Source organism: Pristis pectinata, chromosome 12 (genome assembly GCF_009764475.1).
Source record: "Pristis pectinata isolate sPriPec2 chromosome 12, sPriPec2.1.pri, whole genome shotgun sequence".
Taxonomy (NCBI): Eukaryota; Metazoa; Chordata; class Chondrichthyes; order Rhinopristiformes; family Pristidae; genus Pristis; species Pristis pectinata.
In genome coordinates this window covers 57,647,638-57,663,366 of record NC_067416.1, presented here as the reverse complement: position 1 = coordinate 57,663,366, position 15,729 = coordinate 57,647,638, and the positions used below count along the sequence as shown (strand labels likewise).

The 15,729-nt window shown below is 56.1% G+C and overlaps 3 protein-coding genes across 3 annotated transcripts in view; 1 reads left to right on the top strand and 2 right to left on the bottom strand.

Annotated features, from left to right (window-relative positions):
- Window positions 1-1,796: 1,796 nt before the first annotated feature.
- On the bottom strand, window positions 1,797-6,158 carry LOC127577033 (gastrula zinc finger protein XlCGF8.2DB-like). The gene has a single exon (XM_052027903.1). The coding sequence runs from the start codon at window positions 6,155-6,157 to the stop codon at window positions 5,321-5,323; it is 837 nt and encodes a 278-aa protein (XP_051883863.1). The 5' UTR covers window position 6,158; the 3' UTR covers window positions 1,797-5,320.
- Window positions 6,159-8,449: 2,291 nt separating this feature from the next.
- The window catches only part of LOC127576497 (uncharacterized), a 21,764-nt gene continuing 14,484 nt past the window's right edge, over window positions 8,450-15,729 (bottom strand). Inside the window, exon 3 of the mRNA XM_052026977.1 lies at window positions 8,450-9,748. Within this exon, the coding sequence (XP_051882937.1) occupies window positions 9,555-9,748 (194 nt within the window). The 3' untranslated portion in view covers window positions 8,450-9,554. The remainder of the gene's footprint in view (window positions 9,749-15,729) is intronic.
- On the top strand, window positions 12,683-15,377 carry LOC127577030 (zinc finger protein OZF-like). Its single transcript, XM_052027900.1, has 2 exons — window positions 12,683-12,756; window positions 13,225-15,377. Exon 2 carries the CDS (start codon window positions 13,290-13,292, stop codon window positions 14,553-14,555), a length of 1,266 nt encoding a protein of 421 aa, XP_051883860.1. The 5' UTR covers window positions 12,683-12,756; window positions 13,225-13,289; the 3' UTR covers window positions 14,556-15,377.

The following is a 15,729-nucleotide window of genomic DNA, read 5'->3' as shown; positions in this document are numbered from 1 at the left end:
TGCTGGAGGAACTCAGCAGGTCGGGCAGCATCCATGGAGGGAAATGAACAGTCGACGTTTCGGGTCAAGACCCTTCATCAGGACGGGAGAGGAAGAGGGCAGAAGCCAGAATGAGGAGGTGGAGGGAGGGGCAGGAGCACAGGCTGGCTGCCCTCTCTCTCTCCCGTCCTGATGAAGGGTCTCGGCACAAGACGTCAACTGTTTACTTCCCTCCGTGGATGCTGCCTGACCCGCTGAGTCCCTCCAGCACCTCGTATGTCGCCCCAGGTTCCGGCATCTGCAGAACCCCCTGTGTCTTCATAATTAAGAGACATTCCGGCAGGTCCATGGACAAGGAAGGTGTAGAGACACATGAGCCAAATAGGAGTGGCAATGGGTAGGTATCACGGACGAGATGGGCTGAAGGGCCTGTATCTGTGCTGCACAGTTCTACGATTTAACTGACTGCGAAAAGGTGTGAGCTTTTTTGTTTTGGTTGCAAAGGAAGTGTCCACAGTCTATGAGACAAGATCTTTATTAGTCACATGTACATCGAAACACACAGTGAAATGCACCTTCTGCGTAGAGTGTTCTGGGGGCAGCCCGCAAGTGTCGCCACGCTTCTGGCGCCAACATCGCACACCCACAACTTCCTAACCCGTACGTCTTTGGAATGTGGGAGGAAACCGGAGCACCCGAAAGAAACCCACGCAGACACGGGGAGAACGTACAAACTCCTTACAGACAGCGGCTGGAATTGAACCCAGGTCGCTGGCGCTGTAAAGCGTTACACTAACTGCTACACTACCGTGCCTGCCCTACACCTAAGTGGAGTCCTGGCAAAGACTGGATGGGAAGGTGTGCATGCACACGGAGCAGGGTGTGGTTCTGACGGCAGATGGGGGGTGGGGGAGTCACTTGGGGACGGCCGAGGTGATCCAGATGTGATCCCTGCCCCTCCTGCTGCCTCGGGGGTGGAGGGCAGAATCAGCCACCTCGCGATGCAGAGTGAAGTCTGGGCGAACGTTGAAAAGGACGGGGCCGTTCGTCTGAGATCGCGTTGCTGCCTCCCTGGGATGTGGGAGACATTAACAGGAGCCCTGTGAACCTGTTGTGCTGCCCGGTATCATCGTGGCCAATCATCTCCTGTGTTACGGCGCTCGGCGGGGTTTGTGTTGCTAGAAAACGGCGCACATCGCGATTTTCCGTAACCGTGGATCTGCGTGTCCGTCGGGGAACTCGGGTCGGGAAAAACAATCAATTTGTGTTTATTTAGTTATTTTCCCACATAAATTTTGTAAGAGCGAATTTTCATCCAGTATCCTGGATTTTTTAATGTTTGTGTTGTGAATTCCAGTCCCTGAATTGTGAATTGCCGTAAATTGGTTTATTATTGTCACATGTACTGCGGGCCAGTGAAAAAGTTGTCCTGCACACCGTCCCTACAGATCATTTCATTACACAGTGCATCGAGGTCGTACAGGGTAACGCAATATAGAATGCAGAACAGTGTCCCAGCTACAGAGAAAGTGCAGGGCAGGCAGACAATAAGGTGCAAGGCCACAACCAGGTAGATTGTGAGGTCAAGAGTCCATCTTATCGCACTAGGGAACCGTTCAATAGTCTTATAACAGCGGGATAGAAGCTGTCCTTGAGCCTGGGGGTACGTGCTTTCAGGCTTTTGTATCTTCTGTCCGATGGGAGGGGGGAGAAGAGAGAATGTCCCGGGTGGGTGGGGTCTTTGATTATGCCGGCTGCTTCACCAAGACAGCGAGAGGTAAAGACAGAGTCTGCGGAGGGGAGGCTGGTGTCCGTGATGCGCTGGGCCGTGTCCACAACTCTCTGCGGCTTCTTGCGGTCCCGGGCAGAGCAGTTGCCGTCCCGAGCCGGGATACATCCAGATAGGATGCTTTCTGTGGGGCATCGGTAAAGTCGGTGAGGGTCAGAGGGGATGTGCCAAATTTCTTCAGCCTCCTGAGGAAGAGGCGCCGGTGAGTTTTCCTGGCGGTGGGGTCTCTGTGGTTGGACCGGGACAGGTGGTGGGTGATGGTCACTGCTGGGGACTGAAGCTGTCAACCCTCTCGACCTCAAGGAGTGGTTTGAAGCAAATTCCCAGCCATGCTCGTCGTGTGTTGTCTGCTGACGTATGCAGGATGTGGGCTTGTGTGTCCCATCGAACTTGTCCATTTGGCCCATCTTGGCCGTGCTGGATGTCCCAGCCTTCCCAGCAGACCTGGGCCTCTCCGACAGCACCTCCCAAAGCCACCGCGCCTCCCACCAGGGAGGGCAAAGGCGGCTGGTGCAGGGAACACCGGCCCCTCTGGGTCCCCCTTCAGATCACACACCGTCCCAACTTCAAGTTCATTGTCATGGGCACTGTTACGTACCAGCAACAATAGAACCGCAACGAGCCGTGTATCACTGTTAGAAACAACTTTATTAATAACTACTTGTGATCATAAGAAAAGTAAAAACATTGACCCCAAAACTAAACTCAAAGTGTGTGTGCGGCAAATTCCCAAACCACAAGTCCAGGAATAGTTCTCACAGTTCAGCTCAGCAAGTCACCAGGTGAAACGTGAGCAAAGGCTTTTGCAAAACCACCGTTGACTGAAGAGAAAATGTCGGGAGAACGTAGAGAGAAATTACGACATCCACATGTTCCACGGTGGAACCCGGACGACATCTCAATCTCCGATGATCTCCGCCGCTTTGTTCCGAAGTATCTGCCACCCCGAAGGCATTCGATTCGTGGCCGCCCACACAAATACCTGCTTCCCACTACAGGTTAACGACAAAGTGGACCCCACTTGTTTGCTCCAAAAATCCACACATGGATTGTGGTGACAGACACAGCTATTGTTCCTCATCCATCGATACAGAGACCGGCAGTCAGTCTCTCTCTCTCCCTCCCTCTCCCTCTCCCTCTCTCTCTCGCTCCGTGCACAACAGCCAGCATGCTGCTATAGCCTTGCTGTCTTGGAGATAACAGCACACACACACTCCCGTCCAGGTGCCTTAAAGGGACATTCACCAAACAGCAACCTGGCTGGTAACGGCGCACGTACCCAGGGTGTAGCTGCCATCAAAATCAGCTTTGTGCATCACAAAACGAGGACAAGTTTAACACAAATTAACATAAATTACGTGTTACATAAACAAAATGAACATAACGACACCAGTTGCAAGATCGTGAGGGAGCAAGGGAAATATAGTCCGAGGTAATGTTAAAGGTTTGAGAACCCGATGGCAACAGGGAACAAGCTGTTGAATTGTAAAGACCCATTTAGACCCGATCACAAGGGAAGTGTGCCAGCGTCTTCCTTCTCAGGAGGTTCGGCTTGTCGCCAAACATTCCAACAAACTCCTACAGATGCACTGTTAAAAGTATCCTGACTGGTTGCATCAGGGTCTGGGACGGTAATTCCAATGTACAGGAATTACCGTCCCAGACCCTGATGCAGAGAGACTCAGCCCAACTCATCAGGGGCACATCCCTCCCCACCGTCGGGAGTATCTACAGGAGATGCTGCCTCAAGAAGGCGACGTCCACCATCAGACACCTCCACCATCCGGGCCGTGCCGTTTCCTCGCAGCTCCCACCGGGCAAGAGGTACAGAAGCCTGAAGTCCCCACACCACCAGGTTCAGGAACAGCGACTTCCCTTCAACCATTCAGTTCTTGAACCGACCGGCACAACCCTGATCACTGCCTCAGTGCAGCAACACTGGGACCACACAGCACTGCAGTGGCTTTGTTTTAGTTCTAATTGTGTTCTTTCTTGTATAATTTATGTTTAATTTATGTTTTTCTTGTGAATGTTGATTGTGTGATGCTATGTGTCTGTAATGCCGCTGCAAAAGCGTCCTATCTGGATGTATCCCGGCTCAGGACGGCAACTGCTCTGCCCGGGACCGCAAGAAGCTGCAGGGAGTTGTGGACACAGCCCAGCGCATCACGGGCACCAGCCTCCCCTCCTTGGACTCTGTCTTTACCTCTCGCTGCCTTGGTGAAGCAGCCACCATAATCAAAGACCCCACCCACCCGGGACATTCTCTCTTCTCTCCTCTTCCATCGGGTAGAAGATACAGGAGCCTGAGGGCACGTACCCCCAGGCTCAAGGACAGCTTCTACCCCACGGTGATAAGACTATTGAACGGTTCCCTTATACAATGAGATGGACTCTGACCTCATGATCTACCTTGTTGTGACCTTGCATCTTATTGCACTGCACTTTCTCTGTAGCTGTGACACTTTACTCTGTACTGTTACTGTTTTTACCCGTACTACATCAGTGCACTCTGTACTGACTCAATGTAACTGCACTGTGTGATGAATTGGCCTGTACGATCGGTTTCCAAGACAAGTTTTTCACTGGACCTCGGTACAAGTGACAATAATAAACCGATACCAATACTCTGAACACTTCCTTAGAGTTAAATGATTTATTTAGAATGGTAGACGCAGGGAAAAGGTAACGGGGGCGACACACACACACACCGGTGATAGCGAGCGTGGGGGAATCACAACAAGGGTAAGACACACACACACACACACACAACGAACTGGGTACAAACAATCAAGGAACAGCGATACGCCATCCGCCACCCCTTGACTCAGTGCAGGCATGGCTCTCTGCTCCCAGTGATATGTAACTAACTTCTCAGCTTACCAGCAAGGCATCCCTCAGAGACAAAAGAGGCAGGACGCAGCACATGTGGCACTCTTTAAAGTGCTGGAGGGCTTGGGGGGTGGGGTGGGGGAGGTCTGGCTCAGGTCGTTCAAACAGGCCAGTGGCCTGAGGCCAGGTACAAAGGTGCTTCAAAGGACCAATGGTCAGGCGTGCACTGATGGGTGGGGTGGATCCAAACCTTGATTGACAGTGGTGTGTCTTCCGACCAGGTAGGGGCAATGTTGTCACGTGACAGCCACGACCTCCACAATAACCGACCCAGATTCCCACTGGAGCGGGTCCCATTTGCCCACGTTTGGCCCGTATCCCTCTGAACCTTCCAATGTCCACGGTCCTGTCCGAGTGCTGTTGACGGACCTGCCTCATCCACTTCCTCTGGCAGCTCGTTCCTGACACGGAGCGGCCTCTGGGCTCCCATTACATCTCTCCCCCTCACCAACGTCCAAGCATCCTTTCAAAGCTGTTTGAAAAGCCGACTTCGCTCCAGGGGTCAGTAGAACAAGGCGCCCCTTGTCAGGGGTGGGTGTCCGAGCCCGATGCCCCTCTCTCAGGCCTCTGGTCCGTTTGGGGTCGCAGGTAGCTCCTCGCCGACGGTGTCCTCACCCAGGGAGGGGGGTGGGGAGGGAGGAGAGGAATCCCTTCCGAGCCTCAGCCAGAGGCTGGCTCGCCGGCGTGGACACGCCGGTGCGCCCGCAGGTGGGAGGACTGGGCGAAGCCCTTGCCACAGTCGGGGCAGGAGAAGGGCCGCTCGCCGGTGTGGACCCGCTGGTGCCGCAGCAGGTTGGAGGAGTCGCTGAAGGCCTTGCCGCACTGGGGGCAGGTGAAGGGGCGCTGGCCGGTGTGGACTCCCTGGTGCCGAAGGAGATGGTACTGCTTGACGAAGCGCTTGCCGCAGGCGGTGCAGGCGAAGGGGCGCTCGCCGCTGTGCAGCAGTCGGTGGCCCCTCAGCTCCTGGCCGCTCTTGAAGCTCTTGCCGCAGTCCGGGCACTGGAAGGGCCTGGCCCCGCTGTGCACGCGTCGGTGCCTCAGCAGGTGTGAGGGCTGGGTGAAGCTCTTCAGGCACAGCGGGCAGGTGAAGGGGCGCTCGCCACTGTGCACCCGCTGGTGGGCCAGCAGGTTGTTGGAGCGGGCAAAGCCCTTGCCGCAGACGGCGCAAGGGAAGGGCCGCTCGCCGGTGTGCGCCCGCTGGTGTGTGGTCAGGTTCCCGGAGCTCTTGAAGTGCTTGCCGCACACGGGGCAGGCGAAGGGCTTCTCGCCGGTGTGAGCCCGCCGGTGAACACCCAGGTCCCGCTGGCTCTTGAAGCGCTTGCTGCACTGGGCGCAGGCGAAGGGGCGCTCATCCGTGTGCACCAGCCGGTGGGTCAGCAGGTTGGAGCTCTGGGCAAAGCCCTTCCCGCACACGGAGCAGGTGGCCTGGCCCCGCTGCGGACGGCTCTGCCCTCCGTCCCCCGGCAGGGGCTCCGGCCTCCTCCCGCTGCCTCTCATTGGGAGCCACGTCTAGGGCTTTCCTGTGTCCTGGTGGCCGCCCTCTCCCTCCGTGAGCACGGGCTGGAGTTCACGAGCTCCCAGTCACGCCTTACATCAGCAGCTCCATTTCTGACACCCTGTGAAACGAGGATGTCGACAGTCAGCAGAGTCACACAGCAGGGAAACAGGCCCTTCGGCCCACCCGCTCCGCGCCGACCCAGATTCCCATCTAAGCCGGTCCCACCTGCCCGCGTTTGGCCCGTATCCCTCTGAACCTTCCCCGTCCACGGACCTGTCCGAATGTCTGTTAAACGTTGTTGATGTTCCTGCCTCACCCACTCCCTCTGGCAGCTCGTTCCACACACGGACCACCCTCTGGGTGAGGAAGTTGCCCCTCGGGTCCCCATTAAGTGTTCCCCCTCTCACCTTAAACCTGTGCCCTCTGATTCTTGGTTCCCCAACCCTGGGGAACAGACTGTGCGCATTCACTCTATCGATGCCCCTCGTGGGTTTATACACCTCTGTAAGGTCACCCCTCATTTCTCCTACACTTCAATGAATAAAGACCCAGCCTGCTCAACCTCTCCTCGTAACTCTGTCTCTGGAGCCCCAGCAACATCCCCGTAAATCTCCCTCTGTGCTCTTTCCCAGCTCAATGGCATCTTCCCCACAGCAGGGCGACCAGAACTGAACACAGTTCTCCAAGTGCGGCCTCACCGACGTCCTGTACAACTGCAACATCGCCTCCCGACTCCTGTCCTCAGTGCCCTGACCGGTGAAGGCCAGCGTGCCGAACGCCTTCTTCACCGCCCCGTCTACCTGTGACCCCACTCTCAGGGAACCGTGTCCCTGTACCCTTGGGTCCCTCTGGGACATTCTCTCTTCTCTCCTCTTCCATCGGGTGGAAACTACAGGAGCCTGAGGGCATGTCCCACCAGGCTCAAGGACAGCTTCTACCCCACTGTGATAAGACTATTGAACGGTTCCTTTATACAGTGAGATGGACTCTGACCTCACGATCTACCTTGTTGTGACCTTGCACCTTATTACACTGCACTTTCTCTGTAGCTGTGACACTTTACTCTGTACTGTTATTGTTTTTACCTGCACTACATCAGTGCACTCTGTACTGACTCAATGTAACTGCACTGTGTAATGAATTGACCTGTACGATCGGTTTGTAAGACAAGTTCTTCACTGGACCTCGGTACAAGTGACAACAATAAACCAATACCAAAACAACACTCCCCGGGGCCCTGCCATTCACTGGGAAAGTCCTATCCTGATGTGTCTTCCCAAAATACACACCTCACACTTACCCGAATTAAACTGCTCCATAATTACAGAGAAAGCCGGGATTACCCGCACTGGGGAGTCGGAATTGGGCTGTAAAACGAGGGTCAGAGGAGGATAATGTCGCCGTCCGGAACCAGAATGCACCGCGCTCCAGAAACCGCTCTATCGGCTGCCGGCGGGACACTGCGCATGCGCCACCTCTGCCCCAATCACCACCCGGCAGTGGGTGACGTCATCGCGCCCGCCCCCTCCGGCGGGCCGCCGTCAATCATTCGCGGTCGCGCATGCGCCTGAAGATCCCCGACAGACACCGCCCGCCGCGGCGGGGTGGGCGGGGCTTGCCTTGCCAGGGGCCTCCGTTAGCGGCGGGGGAGGGGGTTCCCCGGCAGCCGGGGGCCGTCCGGTGGCAGGAGGGGGGCAGAAACAACCGGTAACACCGACCTGAGGGCTCCCGGACCCTGCGCAGCCTCCGCACGTTGCCCCGGCCGCCCGCCCACGTGACCCGGCGGGGCTCCCCGACACGTCACAATGCGGAACCGCAATTGACAGCAGCTCCGGACCAATAGCAGACGAGAAGGGCGGCGACCGGAGGACCGAGCGCTTGGCGGTCCTCCAGCCAATCGGAAGGCGTGGGGCGTGGTGCAGGATGATTGACAGGGCGTGGTGCAGGATGATTGACAGGGCGTGGTGCAGGATGATTGACAGGGCGTGGTGCAGGATGATTGACAGGGCGGGCGGCTCCAGGTCCCCAGCAGTGACCATCACCCACCGCCTGTCCCGGTCCGACCACGGAGACCCCACGGCCGGGAAAGCTCACCGGCGCCTCCGCTTCCTCAGGAGACTGAAGAAATCCGGCACGTCCCCTCTGACCCTCACCGACTTTATCGATGCCCCACACAAAGCATCCTATCTGGATGTATCCCGGCTCGGGACGGCAACTGCTCTGCCCAGGACCGCAAGCTGCAGAGAGTTGTGGACACAGCCCAGCGCATCACGGACACCAGCCTCCCCTCCTTGGACTCTGTCTTTACCTCTCGTTGTCCTGGTGAAGCAGCCGACATAATCACAGACCCCACCCACCCGGGACATTCTCTCTTCTCCCCCCTCCCATCGGGCAGAAGATACAACAGCCTGAAAGCACGTCCCCCCAGGCTCAAGGTCAGCTTCTACCCCGCTGTTATAAGACTATTGAACGGTTCCCTAGTACAATATCTTTATTAGTCACACGTACATCGAAACACACAGTGAAATGCACCCTTTGCGTAGAGTGCTCTGGGGGCAGCCCGCAAGTGTCACCATGCTTCCGGCGCCAACATAGCACACCCACAACTTCCTAACCCGCACCCGGAGGAAACCCACGCAGACACGGGGAGAACGTACAAACTCCTCACAGACAGCAGCAGGAATTGAACCCGGATCGCTGGTGCTGTAATAGTGTTACGCTAACCGCTACACTACTGTGCTGCTGCTCCAAAGAGCTAACTTTGAAGACATTTATACCCTGGGTCTGTACGGCGATCGACAGAAGGGACTAGTTTAGTAGGCTGTTCCTGTGCTGCATTGTTCTATGTTCTAAAGTCAAAGTCGAGCTTCTTGTCAGACACACAAGTCCATGTGTGCACAGGTACGATGAAAAACTTACCTGTAGCACATCAGATAAGCAACATTCACAAGAATCAGAATCAGGTTTATTATCACTGACTTATATGTTGTGGAATTTGTTATTTTGCAGCAGCCGTACAGTGCAAAGGCATAAATAAATGGCACAAAAAAAGGTTCATGGCTTCATAGACTTTCAGAAATCTGATGCATCAATGTGTTGGCCCCGGGACAGATCCTCTGAGATGTTGACGCCCAGGAACTTGAAGCTGCTCCCCCTTCCCACCGCTGACCCTCAGTGAGGACCGGTGTGTGTTCTCCTGACGTCCCCTTCCTGACGTCCACAGTCAGTCCCTCGGTCTTGCTGATGCTGAGCGCGAGGTTGTTGTTGTGACACCTCTCAACCAGCCGATCTGCCTCACTCCTGTTCACCTCCTCGTCACCATCTGAGATTCTGCCAACAATGGTGGTGTCACCGGCGGATTTATAGATGGTGTTTGAGCTGTGCCCAGCCACACAGTCATGAGTGTAGAGAGAGCAGAGCAGTGGGCCAAGCACGCATCCTTGAGGTGCGCCTGTGTTGACTGTCAGGGGTTATTCCCGATCCGCACTGACTGTGGTCTCCCGATGAGGAAGTCGAGGATCCAGTTGCAGAGGGAGGCACAGGGGCCCAGGTTTTAAAGCTTGTTAATTCTGAAGGGATGATGTTGAACGCTGTCACCAGCATTGAAGGCAGAAAGAAAAACAAAAATTATACACAATTTTTACAAGAAAGAACACAATTTGAATAAAAAAAGTCCATTTTAGTGCAAACTGGTCATGGTGTTGTTGAACTGCAGTGGTGATTAGGGCTGTGCTGGTTCGTTCTGATTTCTGAATTCCCTCCCCATTTAGAAAATAGTCTGCGCCTTTATTCCTCCTCCCACAGTGCACGACCCCACCCTTCCCCACACCGTATTCCTCTGCCACTTCCCTGCCCACTCTCCCAACCCGTCCAAGTCCCTCTGCAGACCCCCTGCCCCCACCCCTCCACCTGTCTCTGTACCGTCTGCAGACTTGGCCACAGTGCCGTCAGTTCCCTCATACGGACCATTCACATACAAAGTGAAAAGTTGTGGTCCCAACGCCGACCCCGGTGACCGGCAGCCGTCCTGAAAAGGACCCCTTTATCCCCGCTCTCTGACTTCTGCCAGTCAGACAACCTTTTATTAATATTGGTACCTTTCTAAGTCAAAGTTGAGTTTATTGTCAGATGCACAGGTCCATGTGTGCACAGGCGCAATGAAAAACTTACTTGCAGCAGCATCACAGGCACAGAGCATCAGATAAGCAGCATTCGCAAGAAAAACATGCATTATACATTAATTATACACAAGTTTTACAAGAAGGAACACAATTAGAACAAAAACAAAGCCCATTTTAGTGCAACATGATCGTGATGTTGCTAAAGTGCAGTGACCAGGGGTGTGCCGGTCAGTTCAAGAACCGAATGGTTGAAGGGAAGTCGCTGTTCCTGAACCTGGTGGTGTGGGACTTCAGGCTTCTGTACCTCCTGCCCGACGGGAGTTGTGGGAAGATGGCACGGCCCGGATGGTGTTACAAGTCCTGAAGTACAGCAGTTTGTCTTCCACCTGAGCTCATTGCAGCTTTTGGGATTCAATAACAAATCCACAACCTCAGAATTTCTCTGTCTGTTGCATTACTGGCCAGCTCTGACCACAGAACAGTACAGCACCAGAACAGGCCCTTCGGCCCACCGTGTCTGTGCCAGCTGCAATGCCAACTTAAACTAATCCAAACTGCCTGCACGTGATCCATATCCCTGCCTGTTTGTGTCTATTTACCTCTTAAACATTACTATCCTGGCAGCTCACTCCAGGCACCTAGCACTCTCAGTCAAAAAACTTCCCTCGGAAATCTCCTTTGAACTTTCCCCCTCTCACCTTAAAACCAGACCCTCCAGTACTTGAGATTTCCACCCTGGGAAAAGCTACTGTCTACTCTCTCTGTGCCTCTTATAATCTTATAAACCTCCATCAGGTCTCCCCTTAGCCTTCACCACTCCAGAGAAAACAACCTGAGTTTGTCCAACCTCTCCTTACAACTCCTGCCCTCTAATCCAGGCAGCATCCTGGTGAACCTCTCCTGCACCCTCTCCGAAGCCCCCGCACCCCTCCTGTAATGGGGCGACTAGAATTGCACACAATGGTCCAAAAGGTGGCCTAACCAACGTTTTATGCAGCTGCAACATGACTTCAATGGCCCAACAGATGAAGGCAAGCATGCTGTCCGTTTGCTTTACAACCCTATCGACCTGTGTATCGGTACTGGTATTGGTTTATTGTCACTTGTACCGAGGTCCAGTGAAAAACTTGTCTTGCAAACCGATCGTACAGGTCAATTCATTACACAGTGCAGTTACATTGAGTTAGTACAGAGTGCGTTGATGTAGTACAGATAAAAACAGTAACAGTACAGAGTAAAGTGTCACAGCTACAGAGAAAGTGCAGTGCAATAAGGTGCAAGGTCACAACAAGGTAGATCATGAGGTCAGAGTCCAGCTCATCGTATAAGGGAACCGTTCAATAGTCTTATCACATTGGGGTAGAAGCTGTCCTTGAGCCTGGTGGTACGAGCCCTCAGGCTCCTGTATCTTCTGCCCGATGGAAGAGGAGAGAAGAGAGAATGTCCCGGGTGGGTGGGGTCTTTGATTATGTTGGCTGCTACACCAGGACAACGAGAGGTAAAGACAGAGTCCAAGGAGGGGAGGCTGGTGTCCGTGATGTGCTGGGCTGTGTCCACAACTCTCTGCAGTTTCTTGCGGTCCTGGGCAGAGCAGTTGCCGTACCAAGCTGTGATACATCCAGATAGGATGCTTTCTATGGTGCATCGGTAAAAGTTGGTGAGAGTCAAAGGGGACATGCCGAATTTCTTTAGCCTCCTGAGGAAGTAGAGGCGCTGGTGAGCTTTCCTGTGCGGCCACTCTCAGGGACCTGTGTACCCCACAGCAACTGTGCAATCTTTGCAGTTGCCAATTTTGTCGCATTTAGCGGCCGGTTACATTTCTTCGGTCCCTCCTCCTCCCCCTCCCGCCTTCCCCAACTCCATTCCCTCTCTCCGCCTCCCGACCCTCTCCCCTCAACCCTCCTTGCCCCATCTCTCCTCCCTCCCCTCCCCTAGTCCCCGCTCCATCTCCCCTCCTCAAGCCCCCTCCAATCCCTTCCCCTAGGCCCTTCCCTTTCGATCTCCCCTCCCCTAGCCCCTCCTCCCCTCCCCATCACCAGTCCCCTAGCACCACCCTCCCTCCCTCCCCTCCCCTAGCCCCCCCTCCCCCCCTCCCCTCCCCTCCCCTCCCCTAGCCCCCCCTCCCCCCCCTAGCCCCCCTCCTAGACCCCCCACCCCTCCCCATCTCCCCTCCTCCCTCCCCTCCTCTATCCCCCCTCCCTCCATCCCTCCCCACGCCTCCCCTCCCCAGCCCCCTCCTCCCCTAGACCCATCCCCCCTCCCTCGACCCCCCTCCCCATCCCCTCTCCCCACCCCAAGCCCCGCCCCCCAGCCCGTCCACTGGGCTGCGCTCTGAAGGCTGAGGCCTGATTGGTCGGAAGCTCCCGTCAATCAGGCGCTGACCACGTGGGGCCGGACCGGCGGGCGGGAGGGCGGGGGGTGACGTCAGGGGGAGCGGGCGGTGCGGCGACGGTGGCCCGGAGGCGCGCACTCCCCAGGTCTGTGTTTGCCCGCATTTCCCCCGCTCACCGCACCCGTTCCCCACTCCCGCCGGTGGCGCCCGCAACCCTACACCGGACCCGCAAAGCGAAGCCCCGCAACGGGGGAGGGGGCGGAGGGTGCAGTGCGCAGGCGCGGCGGCGGATGATTGACAGGGGGCGGGGGTTGCCGGCCGCTGGGGCAGTGCGCAGGCGCGGCGGCGGGTGATTGACAGGGGGCGGGGAGAGCGCCGAAGCCCTAAGACGCATGCGCGCCGCTGGACGCAGCAGCCGGGCCGCTTTCTGAGGCGCGGGGGCTTGTGGTTATTTCCGCCGCCATTGCTGCCGGTCGGTCTCCACACTGTAATTGGGATTGTTCAGGTGTATGAGGGAGCCCAGACCGGTTGTATCGGAATCCTGATGGATATTTATCTCCAAAGATTAGATTGGGTTTGCTGTCCTAATAAAATGAATTTTAAATCTTTGTAGGGTTTTGGTACGGGCAGGGAGCCAACGCCAGGTTTCAGCCCTGACAAGTCAGTGGACTCTTTGCAATGGAAGGAGGAAGGGGCGACTGCGGCGCGGGAGACCCGCTCGCATGCCCCGTGTGCGGACTGGCCTTCGGGCGACCACCAGACCTGGCCAGGCACATGCCTTGCCACGGCAGGATGGAAAGGCACAGAGGTGGGGGCGGCAGGAAGGGACGGGGTGCCAGCCTCCCCGACAGCCCCTTCACCTGCTCGGTGTGCGGGAAGGTGTTCAGCTACTTGTCCAAGCTGCGGACGCACCGGCTCGTTCACAGCGACGAGAGGCCGTTCAAGTGCTCCGACTGCGGCAAGAGCTTCAAGTGCTCCGCCGACCTCAAGGGGCACCACCGAGCACACACGGACGAACGACCCTTCGCCTGCACTGACTGCAGCAAGACCTTTAAGAGCTCCGGGGACCTAACCACCCACCAGCGGGCGCACACCGGGGAGCGGCCCTTCCCTTGCTCCGTCTGCGGCAAGGGCTTCACCCACTCCTCCACCCTGCTGACGCACCAGCTGGTCCACACCGACGAGCGCCCCTTCAGGTGCCCCGAGTGCGGCAAAGGCTTCAAGAGCTCCCAGGAGCTGAAGCGGCATCAGCGACTGCACACTGGCGAGCGCCCCTTCGCCTGCCCTGTCTGCGGCAAGGGCTTTGCCCGCTCCTCCAACCTCCTGAAGCACCAGCGGGTCCACACCGGGGAGAGGCCCTTCACCTGTTCCGTCTGCGGCAAGGGCTTCGCGCTCTCCTCCACCCTGCTGGTGCACCAGCAGATCCACATGGAGGAGCGGCCCTTCAAGTGCGCTGAGTGTGGCAAGAGCTTCAAGGTCTCCAACTACCTCAAGAGGCACCAGCACAACCACAGCAGGGAGAGCCCCTTCACCTGCCCCGTCTGCGAGAAGGGCTTTAGCCAGTCGGCTGCACTGATGATCCACCAGCGGGTCCACACCGGCGAGCGCCCCTTCGTCTGCTCCGTCTGCGGCAAGGGCTTCACCCAGTCCTGCAACCTCCGCACCCACCTGCGGGTCCACACCGGCGAGCGCCCCTTCGTCTGCGCCGTCTGCGGCAAGGGCTTCATCCGCTCCTCCAACCTGCTGACCCACCAGCGGGTCCACACTGGCGAGCGCCCCTTCACCTGCTCTGAGTGCGGAAAGGGCTTCACCCGCTCCTGCAACCTGCTGACCCACCAGCGGGTCCACACCGATGAGCGCCCCTTCAAGTGCGCCGACTGCGGCAAGAGTTTCAAACGGACCAGTAACCTGCTGAGGCACCAGCGGGTCCACATGATCCTCTGAGCCCGGCTGGGAGGAACGTGATGGGTTATCTTGACTTGCCTTCCTTCGTTTAATCCTGTGGGCTGAAGGCCTGGGTCACCAGAGACCACAGGTGCTGGAACCTGGAGCACCAACCAATCTGCTGCAGGAACCCAGCAGGGGGAGCAGCGTCTGTGGGACGAGAGGAATCATCGATGCGCAAGGTTTCCGACAATTCCTTTCCGCCCACAGACGCTGCTGAGTCCTTCCAGCACATTGTTCGTGGAACTGAAGACTGGCTTCATTTCAGCCTCTGTGCTGGTAATGCAGAGCTGTGTGGATTGAGACAGCCCAGTGGTCTCAGAGGTCACTTTGCAGACCAGTTCCCTGTCAGTGTAATCCATCTCTTTTGTATCACTTTCCCTTGTGTGTGTGCGCGCGTGTGTGAGAGACAAGACAAGACATCTTTATTAGTCACACGTACATTGAAACACACAGTGAAATGCATCTTTTGCGTAGAGTGTTCTGGGGGCAGCCCGTGAGTGTTGCCGCACATCCAGCACCAACATAGCACGCCCACAACTTCCTAACCCGTACGTCTTTGGAATGTGGGAGGAAACCGGAGCACCCGGAGGAAACCCACGCAGACACGGGGAGAACGTACAAACTCCTTACAGACAGCGGCGGGAATTGAACCACTGTAAAGCGTTACACTAACCACTACACTACCGTGCCTGCCCTTAGGAATAGCAAAGAGAAAAAAATCACTGGTAGGAGTCGTCTATCGACCACCAAATAATAACATTACAGTGGCACAGGCAATAAACCAAGAAATAGATGTAGCAGAGGATGCGGAGAGTCTGCAGAGAGTCTGCAGAGAGATATAGATAGGTTCAGTGAGTGGGCAAGGGTGTGGCAGACGGAGTACAATGTCGGTAAATGCCAGCTCATCCACTTTGGAAGGAAAAATAAAAGATCAGATTATTATTGAAATGGTGAAAGATTCCTCTTGCTCTTGGACTTTTTTCCTGCCTCATCTGTTCCTTGTCATAACGACGCTGAGATCTGTCCAGCTTCTTTTCAGCAGAGCCCGGCTGCACCCCGAAGCCTCTTGTGCAGTGAACGTTTGCCCCTGTTTGAACTGTCTGCACGGTGCTAGTGAGACTCAGGTTTGTTAGTACTGACATATGCCGTAAAATGTGTTGCTTTGCTGCAG

Bases quoted from the DNA above. Each gene is read 5' to 3' on its own strand.
- LOC127577030 (XM_052027900.1), top strand. From the start codon at position 13,290: ATGGAAGGAGGAAGGGGCGACTGCGGCGCGGGAGACCCGCTCGCATGC.
- LOC127577033 (XM_052027903.1), bottom strand. From the start codon at position 6,157: ATGAGAGGCAGCGGGAGGAGGCCGGAGCCCCTGCCGGGGGACGGAGGG.